We start from the raw sequence: 13,325 nt of genomic DNA on the forward strand, positions 1-13,325 counted from the left end.
GCTCTGGCCTTTCAACTATAGTTCAACAACAACTAAACGGCCACGGGTTGGGAAGGACTGACAGAAAGCGTGACTGTCCCACAGTGCCTCCATCTTGCCCTCCTGTCCATCTTGCTTTACTGCCCCCACCTTGCCCAACTGCCTCCATTGAGTCCTAGTTTCTTTCATCTTGTTTTGTTATTGGCACCTTTCCCCCATATGTAATAATAGGCACTAAGTTTGCCCAGGAGCAGTAACCCATAGCAACCAATAAGAGGTGACCAGTAAACGGTACCTGCTGATTGGTCGCTATGGGTTACTGCTCCTGGGCAAATGTAGTGCCTTTTATTAACATATCCCCCATGTATGTACCATGCCCAGGACCCTCCTATTTTGTCTTAATCCAACCAGCAAAGATCCCGATAACTTCCTACATGTTCTTTAGCCCTGTACAGCTTTGTCTTGTTGAACTGGACGTCAGTGGCCCCCAATAGCCTTCAAAGGGCATTAGCCCCCCCAATCTCTCATGTGCCCACCCTACCTCTGGGCAATGGTAAATCTCAAGCCAGAGCTGGGAGGGGTTTGATTTTGCCTTTGTTGAACATGTGATCATTGTTAATATACAGGGTATGCACATTATCGGGGGTAGCTCATTTATTAAATATCAATAAATATCAATGAAAACTGGGTAAGGGATGCCATATTGTTGGCTTCATCCTCTATGGGCCTCAGTATAAGGATTTATCCCCCCCGTGTACTTTATGGTGCAGCAAGCAATGTGGAAGCTCCGCCTCAAAAGTAAGAGGAGGAGGAGTTTTCTTTGGCTGCAATGCTATAGCCTCATATTTTTTTTCTATTCATTTTTATGGATAATAAATACATGATAAAACCTTCTTATATATCTTCACAATAAGAACAAATACTGTGATTTAGGAACTATTTAACCACGCGGAGGATGCCCGGGGGCCTGGCAGAGTCTGTGTAGGGATCTTCTCATTATCTTTACACCCTTTTCCATTGGCTACAACGTCTTTCTTGTTTGGTCTGATTGGATCAGGCGTCTAAGATTTTCACCACGTGGGTCTTCTCAGCTGATCCCTTCCTGTAGTAAAAAAAAACAAAAGAAAAAGACAATTACAGGGTTAGTTGACCTTTAAACACATTTTTAATATGGTGTAGACAATTTGCAATTGGTCTTCATTTTTTATTTGGTATGGGTTTTCAGTTATTTAGCTTTTTGTTCAGCAGCTCTCCATTTGGTATTTGAGCAGCAATCTGGTTGCTAGGGTCTTGTTTACCCTAGCAACCAGGCAGTGGTTTAAATGGGAATATGAATAGGAGAGGGCCTGCATAGAAAGATAAGGAATACAAAGTAATAATAATAAAACTGGAGCCTCTTGGAATTTTAGTAGCTATCTGGTTGCTAGGGTCTTGTTTACCCTAGCAACCAGGCAGTGGTTTAAACGAGAGATGGGAATATGAATAGGAGAGGGGCTGAATAGAAAGATAAGGAATAAAAAGTAACAATAACAATAAAACTGGAGCCTCACAGAGCAATAGGGTTTGGCTGCCGGGGTCAGTGACCCCCATTTGAGAGCTGCAAAGAGTTGCTAGGGTCCAAATTACCTTAGCAACCAGGGAGTGGTTTGAATGAGAGGCTGGTATATGAATAGGGGAGGGGCTGAATAGAAAGATAAGGAATAAAAAGTAACAATAACAATAAAACTGGAGCCTCACGGAGCAATAGGGTTTGGCTGCCGGGGTCAGTGACCCCCATTTGGAAGCTGCAAAGAGTTAGAAGATGAAGGCAAATAATTCAAAAACTATAAAAAAAGAAAACCAAATTTAAACAAACTTTTAATATGATGTAGACGTTAATATTCTGAGATAATTTGCAATTGGTTTTTCAGTTATTTTACTTTTTGTTCAGCAGCTCTCCAGTTTGGAATTTCAGTAGCTATCTGGTTGCTAGGGTCTTGTTTACCTTAGCAACCAGGCAGTGGGTTAAATGAAAGACTGAAATATGAATAGGAGAGGGGATGAATAGTAAGATAAGTAATAACAATTAACAATAGTAATACATTTTTGTCTGTTGGGGTCGGTGACCCCCATTTGAAAAATGTAGAAGCAGAAGGCAAATAGTTTGAAAACTAAAAAAAATAAATAATGAAGACCAATTGCAAAGTTGCTAGGAATAGGTCATTCTATAACAAAGTATAAGATCATGCACAAACAGGGCCCCAGCCCTGGAACCCATGGCAGCCAATCAGATGATGCTTTTCCATGACCTATCAGAAGACCTGGAGCGGTTCTACCGGAGCGGTTCTACTTACGTTTCATACTCCTGCAGCTTGACCTGTGGGATTCGGTTTCTTAGCACCTTGTTGGACAGGAACATGAGGAAACCTTTGCGCTTCGTTCGATAGCAGGTTAAGTCGACGGCGAGAAGTAGCACCAAGATGAGCAGCAACACAATCCCAATGAGCACCCCTCTTCCCAGGGTCTGCGCCTCGGGGTCTGCAGAGAGAACCCCAAGTTATAGAGACACGGACTGACGGGATTTCAACTCATGCAGAAAGAGAAGAACTGTATTGCGGCTGGGTGTCAGCATATATCACTGTTTATTGGGCTGGGGGGGGGGCTGTTTGTGCCTCTGGGTACTGGGAATGCCGGGGGGGCTGTAAGGTGCCACAGACAGTCACTATTTATTGGGCTGGGGGGGCTGTTTGTGCCTCTGGGTACTGGGAATGCCAGGGGGGCTGTAAGGTGCCACAGACAGTCACTATTTATTGGGCTGGGGGGCTGTTTGTGCCTCTGGGTACTGGGAATGCCAGGGGGGCTGTAAGGTGCCACAGACTATTTATTGGGCTGGGGGGGCTGTTTGTGCCTCTGGGTACTGGGAATGCCAGGGGGGCTGTAAGGTGCCACAGACAGTCACTATTTATTGGGCTGGGGGGGGGCTGTTTGTGCCTCTGGGTACTGGAATGCCAGGGGGGCTGTAAGGTGCCACAGACAGTCACTATTTATTGGGCTGGGGGGGGGGCTGTTTGTGCCTCTGGGTACTGGGAATGCCAGGGGGGCTGTAAGGTGCCACAGACAGTCACTATTTATTGGGCTGGGGGGGGGGCTGTTTGTGCCTCTGGGTACTGGGAATGCCAGGGGGGCTGTAAGGTGCCACAGACTATTTATTGGGCTGGGGGGGCTGTTTGTGCCTCTGGGTACTGGGAATGCCAGGGGGGCTGTAAGGTGCCACAGACAGTCACTATTTATTGGGCTGGGGGGGGCTGTTTGTGCCTCTGGGTACTGGGAATGCCAGGGGGGCTGTAAGGTGCCACAGACAGTCACTATTTATTGGGCTGGGGGGCTGTTTGTGCCTCTGGGTACTGGGAATGCCAGGGGGGCTGTAAGGTGCCACAGACAGTCACTATTTATTGGGCTGGGGGGGCTGTTTGTGCCTCTGGGTACTGGGAATGCCAGGGGGGCTGTAAGGTGCCACAGACAGTCACTATTTATTGGGCTGGGGGGGCTGTTTGTGCCTCTGGGTACTGGGAATGCCAGGGGGGCTGTAAGGTGCCACAGACAGTCACTATTTATTGGGCTGGGGGGGCTGTTTGTGCCTCTGGGTACTGGGAATGCCAGGGGGGCTGTAAGGTGCCACAGACACTCACTATTTATTGGGCTGGGGGGCTGTTTGTGCCTCTGGGTACTGGGAATGCCAGGGGGGCTGTAAGGTGCCACAGACAGTCACTATTTATTGGGCTGGGGGGGCTGTTTGTGCCTCTGGGTACTGGGAATGCCAGGGGGGCTGTAAGGTGCCACAGACAGTCACTATTTATTGGGCTGGGGGGGGGCTGTTTGTGCCTCTGGGTACTGGGAATGCCAGGGGGGCTGTAAGGTGCCACAGACAGTCACTATTTCTCTGGAGAACAGTACAAATTACAGGCATAATATCCAAACCAAATAAAGGGTAAGTAGATGAGGCAGTCGGCACCTACCAGTCACTCGCAGAACCAAAGTGGCGTTGCTGTGCCCAAATACGTTTCCGGCACTGCAGGTATATTCCCCGCTATCGGCCTCATCCAGCTGTAGGATTGCCAGCTCCTGCCCATTGGCGCTGAGGACGTATTTCTGCCCATCACTGGTCACAGGCTCCGACCCTCTGAAAGATAACGGCAAAAAACATGTGAAAATTTAGTTTTTCAACCCTGTCTCTGGGACTTGACCCCCTATAGCCTTGGTCTTGAAGTGAACCCCCCTTGGTCCAATCTCTGTCTTTAAAGGGATAGTTCACCTTTCAGTTTCAGTTTTTGTTCAGCAGCTCTCCAGTATCTGGTTGCTAGGGTCCAAATTACCTTAGCAACCAAGGAGTAGCTTGAATGAGAGACTGATACATGAATAGGAGAGGCCTGAACTGAAAATTATGTTATAAAAAGTAACAATAACAATAAAACTGGAGCCTCACAGAGCAATAGGTTTTGGCTGCCGGGGTCAGTGACCCCCCAGTTAAAAGCTATAAAGAGTTTGAAGCAAATTATTTAAAAAAATATAAGAAATAAATAATGAAGACCAATTGAAAAGTTGCTCAGAACTGGTCATTCTGTAACATACTAAAAGCTGGCAGGCAGAAACTCATAGATGGGGCAAATTCCTATTGGTTCATTAGTGACCAATCAGAGTAATCTTCTCATACCTTGTCCAGGTGACTTTTGGCTGGGGATGTCCAGTCACAAAGCAGGTCAGGTTGGCGTCAGATTTTGCGTTGGCGTCTAAAGCAGAATTCTGGAAGCCGACAGTTGGAGGAGCTGGGATAACCAGAAAATATGACAAATATTAGTTTAAACCCCCCAGAAACTGTGTTGTTACACTTTGTTTGCATAGCAACCAATATTTTCAAGTCAAAAACTTTGGCCACACCCCTTGGTCCACCTACACCACTCCCCTCACTTGCACCTCCCCCCCCCTGAACTTTTTTGGAAACTTTCCCCCCATTGATTGGAATGGTTTTAGGTATTTATGTCTATAGTATGTTCAAGGAAATGATGGACGGAGCATAAGAGCTTACTCTTTATCAAGATGTCCAATGAACAGGCCAAGGCATTTTGATTGAGGATTTGTAAACTAAAGGGGGGAATTTATTAATTATTATTAATATTAGTAATATTCTGAGCCAATTTGCAATTGGTCTTCATTTTTTATGATTTGTGGCTTTTCAGTGATCTACCTAATTCTTCAGCAGCTTCAGTTTGGCATTTCAGCAGCTACCTGGTTGCTAGGGTCTTGTTTGCCTTAGCAACCAGGCAGTGGTTTGAATGAGAGACTGGAATGTGAATAGCAGAGGGTCGTAATACGCATGAAAAAGTAACAATAGTAATACACTTGTAAGTGCACTGAGCAATAGTGGTTGGCTGTTGGGGTCAGTGACCCCCATTTGAGAGCTGTAGATGTGTAAAAAAAAATAAAATATAAAGACCAATTGCAACGTTGCTAGGAATAGTGCATTCTATGACATGGTGAACAACTGGTTTTCACCCAGTAATACTGTAGTATGGCACAATGCCTTACACTCTTACCATTCACTATGACTGAGACGTCCCTGCGAGCCTCCTCTCTGCGTTCTGCGATCCACGCACGGCAGGTGTATATCCCGGCATCTGGCAGCCCAATATTGTCTATGTGTAACGTCCCATCGGCGCTGATAGAGACACGTCCTGGGAAGGGAAGCAAATCTGTATGAGAGTACTGGGTATAGTAGGGAGAGATGGTGCCTATAGTAGCAGTGGGGGGATAATAGCCTCTGGGAAGGGACTGGGGCTGTGGGATAGCAGGTATAGTAGGGAGAGATGGTGCCTATAGTAGCAGTGGGGGGATAATAGCCTCTGGGAAGGGACTGGGGCTGTGGGATAGCAGGTATAGTAGGGAGAGATAGTGCCTATAGTAGCAGTGGGGGGATAATAGCCTCTGGGAAGGGACTGGGGCTGTGGGATAGCAGGTATAGTAGGGAGAGATGGTGCCTATAGTAGCAGTGGGGATAATAGCCTCTGGGAAGGGACTGGGGCTGTGGGATAGCAGGTATAGTAGGGAGAGATGGTGCCTATAGTAGCAGTGGGGGGATAATAGCCTCTGGGAAGGGACTGGGGCTGTGGGATAGCAGGTATAGTAGGGAGAGATGGTGCCTATAGTAGCAGTGGGGGGATAATAGCCTCTGGGAAGGGACTGGGGCTGTGGGATAGCAGGTATAGTAGGGAGAGATGGTGCCTATAGTAGCAGTGGGGGGATAATAGCCTCTGGGAAGGGACTGGGGCTGGGGGATAGCAGGTATAGTAGGGAGAGATGGTGCCTATAGTAGCAGTGGGGGGATAATAGCCTCTGGGAAGGGACTGGGGCTGTGGGATAGCAGCTATAGTAGGGAGAGATGGTGCCTATAGTAGCAGTGGGGGGATAATAGCCTCTGGGAAGGGACTGGGGCTGTGGGATAGCAGCTATAGTAGGGAGAGATGGTGCCTATAGTAGCAGTGGGGGGATAATAGCCTCTGGGAAGGGACTGGGGCTGTGGATAGCAGCTATAGTAGGGAGAGATGGTGCCTATAGTAGCAGTGGGGGGATAATAGCCTCTGGGAAGGGACTGGGGCTGTGGGATAGCAGGTATAGTAGGGAGAGATGGTGCCTATAGTAGCAGTGGGGGGATAATAGCCTCTGGGAAGGGACTGGGGCTGTGGGATAGCAGGTATAGTAGGGAGAGATGGTGCCTATAGTAGCAGTGGGGGGATAATAGCCTCTGGGAAGGGACTGGGGCTGTGGGATAGCAGGTATAGTAGGGAGAGATGGTGCCTATAGTAGCAGTGGGGGGATAATAGCCTCTGGGAAGGGACCGGGGCTGTGGGATAGCAGGTATAGTAGGGAGAGATGGTGCCTATAGTAGCAGTGGGGGGATAATAGCCTCTGGGAAGGGACTGGGGCTGTGGGATAGCAGGTATAGTAGGGAGAGATGGTGCCTATAGTAGCAGTGGGGGGATAGTAGGGAGAGCCTAGGACTCAGGATAGCCTGGAACAGCAGGTTCAGGATTCGGATTCTCACCTTGGGAACCTGACACATCTGCACCATTACGAATCCAGGAGATTTTGGGAGGGGGAATTCCCTTTGCCTGACATGGAATCTGGACTGAGGAACCGGTTGAAAATGTTTTCTGCTTCTCCAGGTCACCTACAAATTGTGGCTTTTCTGCAGGGAACACAGAAACAAACAACAATACAAAATGAGAACGTTTGGCAACAGGAACCCTATAGAGTAGACTTTCAGGTGTGTGTAACTTTTAGTATGAATGTCCAATTCTAAGCAACTTTTCAATTGGTCTTTATTATTTATTTCTTATAGTTTTTTTAATTATTATCATTTTTCTTTTAACTCTTTGCAGCTTTCAAATGGGGGTCACTGACCCCGGCAGCCAAACCCTATTGCTCTGTGAGGCTCCAGTTTGATTGTTATTGTTGCCTTTTTTTTCCTATTTTTCTATTCAGCCCCTCCCCTATTCATATACCTGTCTCTCATTCAAACCACTCCCTGGTTGCTAAGGTAATTTGGTGCCTAGCAACCAGATAGCTGCTGAAACTCCAAACTGGAGAGCTACTGAACAAAAATTGAAATAATTAAAAAACTACAAATAATAAAAAACTAAGACCAATTGCAAATTCTCTCAGAATAGTACTCTCTACATCAATAATGTCTCACCAATGATTGTCAAGACGATTTTTGTCTCCTCCGTCTCGCCAGAGTCGAATTCCATGTGGCACCGGATGACTTTCTGCTCCGGGGTGTCGGCAGTGACCGCGATGCTGAGGGTGCTCTCGTCTATCACTTTTGTCTCATATCGTCCTTCCTCGGACTCTATCTCTTCATCACTCTGGCTCAGCCACTTCATGGTGCCCTCGCCGTTGGCTGTCGGCATGAAAACAAGCTCATATGTAAAACCCTGCTTTATCTAAATAAACAGCCCCAAGAACTGTCCAAAAGAGTCACAACAGCAAGGGGTTGTTTATGCAGAGCTCATTTTCTTTAGTTAAATGACCTCAGCTAATTATAGGGGGTGGGAATGAGTGTAGCAGATACATAAAGCGCTGATATTGTTTTATAATAATACTGTATATATAGTAGGTATAAACTCCCCTTTAGTTATTTATTTTTTCATTTTGGCAAACTCCGACCCATTTGGTTTCAATAAATTCAGCGTATCCATGGTTACAGTGGCACCCACCTTTGCACAGGAAAGTCTGGCTTTCTCCCAAGTATATCTGCCCTCGTGACGGAACGATTTGGATTTTACTCTGCGTGCTGCACCGAACTGTATGGGAGAGACAATATTATTGTGAGCAACTTCCCAACATCCGACTGTCACTGTCACTGTGTCTGTCCCTTTCCCTTCCCTGCACTGCTGGTTCTGACTCCTGATACAACTCCCCAATATCCATTCATTCCTCATTCTCACTGGGTTTATAGTTATGTGTAACTGTCACTGTGTCTGTCCCTTTCCCTTCTCTGCACTGCTGGTTCTGACTCCTGATACAACTCCCCAATATCCATTCATCCCTCATTCTCACTGGGTTTATAGTTATGTGTAACTGTCACTGTGTCTGTCCCTTTCCCTTCCCTGCACTGCTGGTTCTGACTCCTGATACAACTCCCCAATATCCATTCATTCCTCATTCTCACTGGGTTTATAGTTATGTGTAACTGTCACTGTGTCTGTCCCTTTCCCTTCTCTGCACTGCTGGTTCTGACTCCTGATACAACTCCCCAATATCCATTCATTCCTCATTCTCACTGGGTTTATAGTTATGTGTAACTGTCACTGTGTCTGTCCCTTTCCCTTCCCTGCACTGCTGGTTCTGACTCCTGATACAACTCCCCAATATCCATTCATTCCTCATTCTCACTGGGTTTATAGTTATGTGTAACTGTCACTGTGTCTGTCCCTTTCCCTTCTCTGCACTGCTGGTTCTGACTCCTGATACAACTCCCCAATATCCATTCATTCCTCATTCTCACTGGGTTTATAGTTATGTGTAACTGTCACTGTGTCTGTCCCTTTCCCTTCTCTGCACTGCTGGTTCTGACTCCTGATACAACACCCCAATATCCATTCATCCCTCATTCTCACTGGGTTTATAGTTATGTGTTTTTGTATGATGTATCTGTTTGGTCTGTAGCTTTCCAGTATAAAATGTGGTGTTGTGTAGTTGCTATGGTTCTATGTAACCTAACAACCCAGTAGTGGATTGAATGTTTAAATGACAAACTGGAAGACAGATAGAAGAGGGTCTAAGCAGCAGCTTTAGAATAAAAATAAACAGCAGTAAATAGCTTTTCAGTTGTCTGGAGTCACTCGCACTGGCACCCAGAGGCTAAATAAAAAAATCTAATCATTCAAAAACATAAAAATAAATGATGTCAGAATATCACTTATAGGCAATAAACGTTAAAGGGAAAGTTCGCCCTAGAACCAACTTTTGCTATTTAGACAGTGATATTTAATAAGGATAATTTCTGTTAAATTGTAACAGTGCAAATGCCCACAACAACCAGATATTAGTTTTGGGAACTCTACTAGGAATGATAACGTTAATTCCAGTTGTTGAGTTGGTTGCTATGGGCACAGGCACTTGACTACCACACCATAAAAAATAGCTCAGTTATAAATTAGTTACATCTACAGTGTAATAAACATGAATTGACACGTTCTGCTTTTATATAGTTTATACCAACAACTCTAATATATACACACATATACACACATATATATATATATTTATAAAGATGAATTTACTCACCCAGAGCCAGAAGTAGTAGTAGGACAGGGACTGAGCATCTCTGTAGTTCCATCTTCAGCATCTCTCTGTGTGTCTCTCTGTGTGTCTGTCTCTCTGTGTGTCTGTCTGTGTGTGTGTCTGTCTCTCTGTGTGTCTGTCTCTCAGTGCCTGTAGCAGCATCTCCCACCCTGGGCTTTATAGCTAGTGCCCCCCGACCCTGCCCTTTCCCCTGACACCCAGCTCATCACTCCCCCCCCCACCCCACATCACGTACAGCACCCATCACACCTCACTTCTATGTCATTTCAGAGTCTGAGAGGCGCCGGCAGCTGGAGGGGGAACTCCTGAGACCCCTGAGAGGGAGAGGAAAGGGGGGGGGGGGGGCGCAGGAAGCAATTGGGAGAAGAGACATGTGTCTGTCCAACGAGGAAGGAAAGGATTCCTACACATTTATAGACTTCAAATAACTGTATGTATGCAGGGGGGCCGAGGAATACTTCTCCTTACTATACACAAGGGATATGTCTCCTTACTATATACATAAGGGATACTTCTCCTTACTATATACATAAGGGATACTTCTCCTTACTATACATAAGGGATACTTCTCCTTACTATACATAAGGGATACTTCTCCTTACTATATACATAAGGGATACTTCTCCTTACTATACATAAGGGATACTTCTCCTTACTATACATAAGGGATACTTCTCCTTACTATACATAAGGGATACTTCTCCTTACTATACATAAGGGATACTTCTCCTTACTATATACATAAGGGATACTTCTCCTTACTATACATAAGGGATACTTCTCCTTACTATACATAAGGGATACTTCTCCTTACTATATACATAAGGGATACTTCTCCTTACTATACATAAGGGATACTTCTCCTTACTATATACATAAGGGATACTTCTCCTTACTATACACAAGGGATACTTCTCCTTACTATACATAAGGGATACTTCTCCTTACTATATACATAAGGGATACTTCTCCTTACTATACACAAAGGATACTTCTCCTTACTATATAGATAAGGGATACTTCTCCTTACTATACACAAGGGATACTTTTACTTACTATATACAAGGGATACTTCTCCTTACTATATACATAAGGGATACTTCTCCTTACTATATACATAAGGGATACTTCTCCTTACTATATACATAAGGGATAAGTCTCCTTACTATATACAAGGGATACTTCTCCTTACTATATACAAGGGATACTTCTCCTTACTATACACATAAGGGATACGTCTCCTTACAATATACATAACGGATACGTCTCCTTACTATATACAAGGGATACTTCTCCTTACTATATACATAAGGGATACGTCTCCTTACAATATACATAAGGGATACGTCTCCTTACTATATACAAGGGATACTTCTCCTTACTATATACATAAGGGATACTTCTCCTTACTATATACAAGGGATACTTCTCCTTACTATATACAAGGGATACTTCTCCTTACTATATACAAGGGATACTTCTCCTTACTATATACTAGGGATACTTCTCCTTACTATATACAAGGGATACTTCTCCTTACTATATACAAGGGATACTTCTCCTTACTATATACAAGGGATACTTCTCCTTACTATATACAAGGGATACTTCTCCTTACTATATACAAGGGATACTTCTCCTTACTATATACAAGGGATACTTCTCCTTACTATATACAAAGGGATACTTCTCCTTACTATATACAAGGGATACTTCTCCTTACTATATACATAAGGGATACGTCTCCTTACTATATACAAAGGGATACTTCTCCTTACTATATACAAGGGATACTTTTCCTTACTATATACAAGGGATACTTCTCCTTACTATATACATAAGGGATACTTCTCCTTACTATAAGGATCCTTACTATACATAAGGGATACGTCTCCTTACTATATACAAGGGATACTTCTCTTTACTATATACAAGGGATACTTCTCCTTACTATATACATAAGGGATACTTCTCCTTACTATATACAAGGGATACTTCTCCTTACTATATACATAAGGGATACGTCTCCTTACTATATACAAGGGATACTTCTCTTTACTATATACAAGGGATACTTCTCCTTACTATATACATAAGGGATACGTCTCCTTACTATATACAAGGGATACTTCTCTTTACTATATACAAGGGATACTTCTCCTTACTATATACATAAGGGATACGTCTCCTTACTATATACAAGGGATACTTCTCTTTACTATATACAAGGGATACTTTTCCTTACTATATACAAGGGATACTTCTCCTTACTATATACATAAGGGATACGTCTCCTTACTATATACAAGGGATACTTCTCTTTACTATATACAAGGGATACTTCTCCTTACTATATACATAAGGGATACGTCTCCTTACTATATACAAGGGATACTTCTCTTTACTATATACAAGGGATACTTCTCCTTACTATATACATAAGGGATACGTCTCCTTACTATATACAAGGGATACTTCTCTTTACTATATACAAGGGATACTTCTCCTTACTATATACATAAGGGATACGTCTCCTTACTATATACAAGGGATACTTCTCTTTACTATATACAAGGGATACTTTTCCTTACTATATACAAGGGATACTTCTCCTTACTATATACAAGGGATACTTCTCCTTACTATATACATAAGGGATACGTCTCCTTACTATATACAAGGGATACTTCTCCTTACTATATACAAGGGATACTTTTCCTTACTATATACAAGGGATACTTCTCCTTACTATATACAAGGGATACTTCTCCTTACTATATACAAGGGATACTTCTCCTTACTATATACAAGGGATACTTCTCCTTACTATATACAAGGGATACTTCTCCTTACTATACATAAGGGATACTTCTCCTTACTATATACAAGGGATACTTTTCCTTACTATATACAAGGGATACTTCTCCTTACTATATACAAGGGATACTTCTCCTTACTATATACAAGGGATACTTCTCCTTACTATATACAAGGGATACTTTTCCTTACTATATACAAGGGATACTTCTCCTTACTATATACAAGGGATACTTCTCCTTACTATACATAAGGGATACTTCTCCTTACTATATACAAGGGATACTTTTCCTTACTATATACAAGGGATACTTCTCCTTACTATATACAAGGGATACTTCTCCTTACTATACACAAGGGATACTTCTCCTTACTATACATAAGGGATACTTCTCCTTACTATATACATAAGGGATACTTCTCCTTACTATACACAAAGGATACTTCTCCTTACTATATAGATAAGGGATACTTCTCCTTACTATACACAAGGGATACTTTTACTTACTATATACAAGGGATACTTCTCCTTACTATATACATAAGGGATACTTCTCCTTACTATATACATAAGGGATACTTCTCCTTACTATATACATAAGGGATAAGTCTCCTTACTATATACAAGGGATACTTCTCCTTACTATATACAAGGGATACTTCTCCTTACTATACACATAAGGGATACG

General features: G+C 43.5%; 1 protein-coding gene across 1 annotated transcript; it reads right to left on the reverse strand.

The window, feature by feature from the left end:
- Positions 1-256: 256 nt before the first annotated feature.
- On the reverse strand, positions 257-9,923 carry LOC101730532 (neural cell adhesion molecule 1-like). Its single transcript, XM_031906673.1, has 9 exons — positions 9,802-9,923; positions 8,229-8,315; positions 7,706-7,912; positions 7,055-7,198; positions 5,550-5,687; positions 4,670-4,781; positions 3,975-4,138; positions 2,313-2,496; positions 257-1,081 (listed from the first exon to the last, which is right to left on the reverse strand). The coding sequence occupies exons 1-9, from the start codon at positions 9,860-9,862 to the stop codon at positions 1,033-1,035; spliced, it is 1,146 nt and encodes a 381-aa protein (XP_031762533.1). The 5' UTR covers positions 9,863-9,923; the 3' UTR covers positions 257-1,032.
- Between the last annotated feature and the right edge of the window lie 3,402 nt (positions 9,924-13,325).

The sequence above is a fragment of the Xenopus tropicalis genome, chromosome 7, assembly GCF_000004195.4.
Source record: "Xenopus tropicalis strain Nigerian chromosome 7, UCB_Xtro_10.0, whole genome shotgun sequence".
NCBI classification, from domain to species: Eukaryota; Metazoa; Chordata; class Amphibia; order Anura; family Pipidae; genus Xenopus; species Xenopus tropicalis.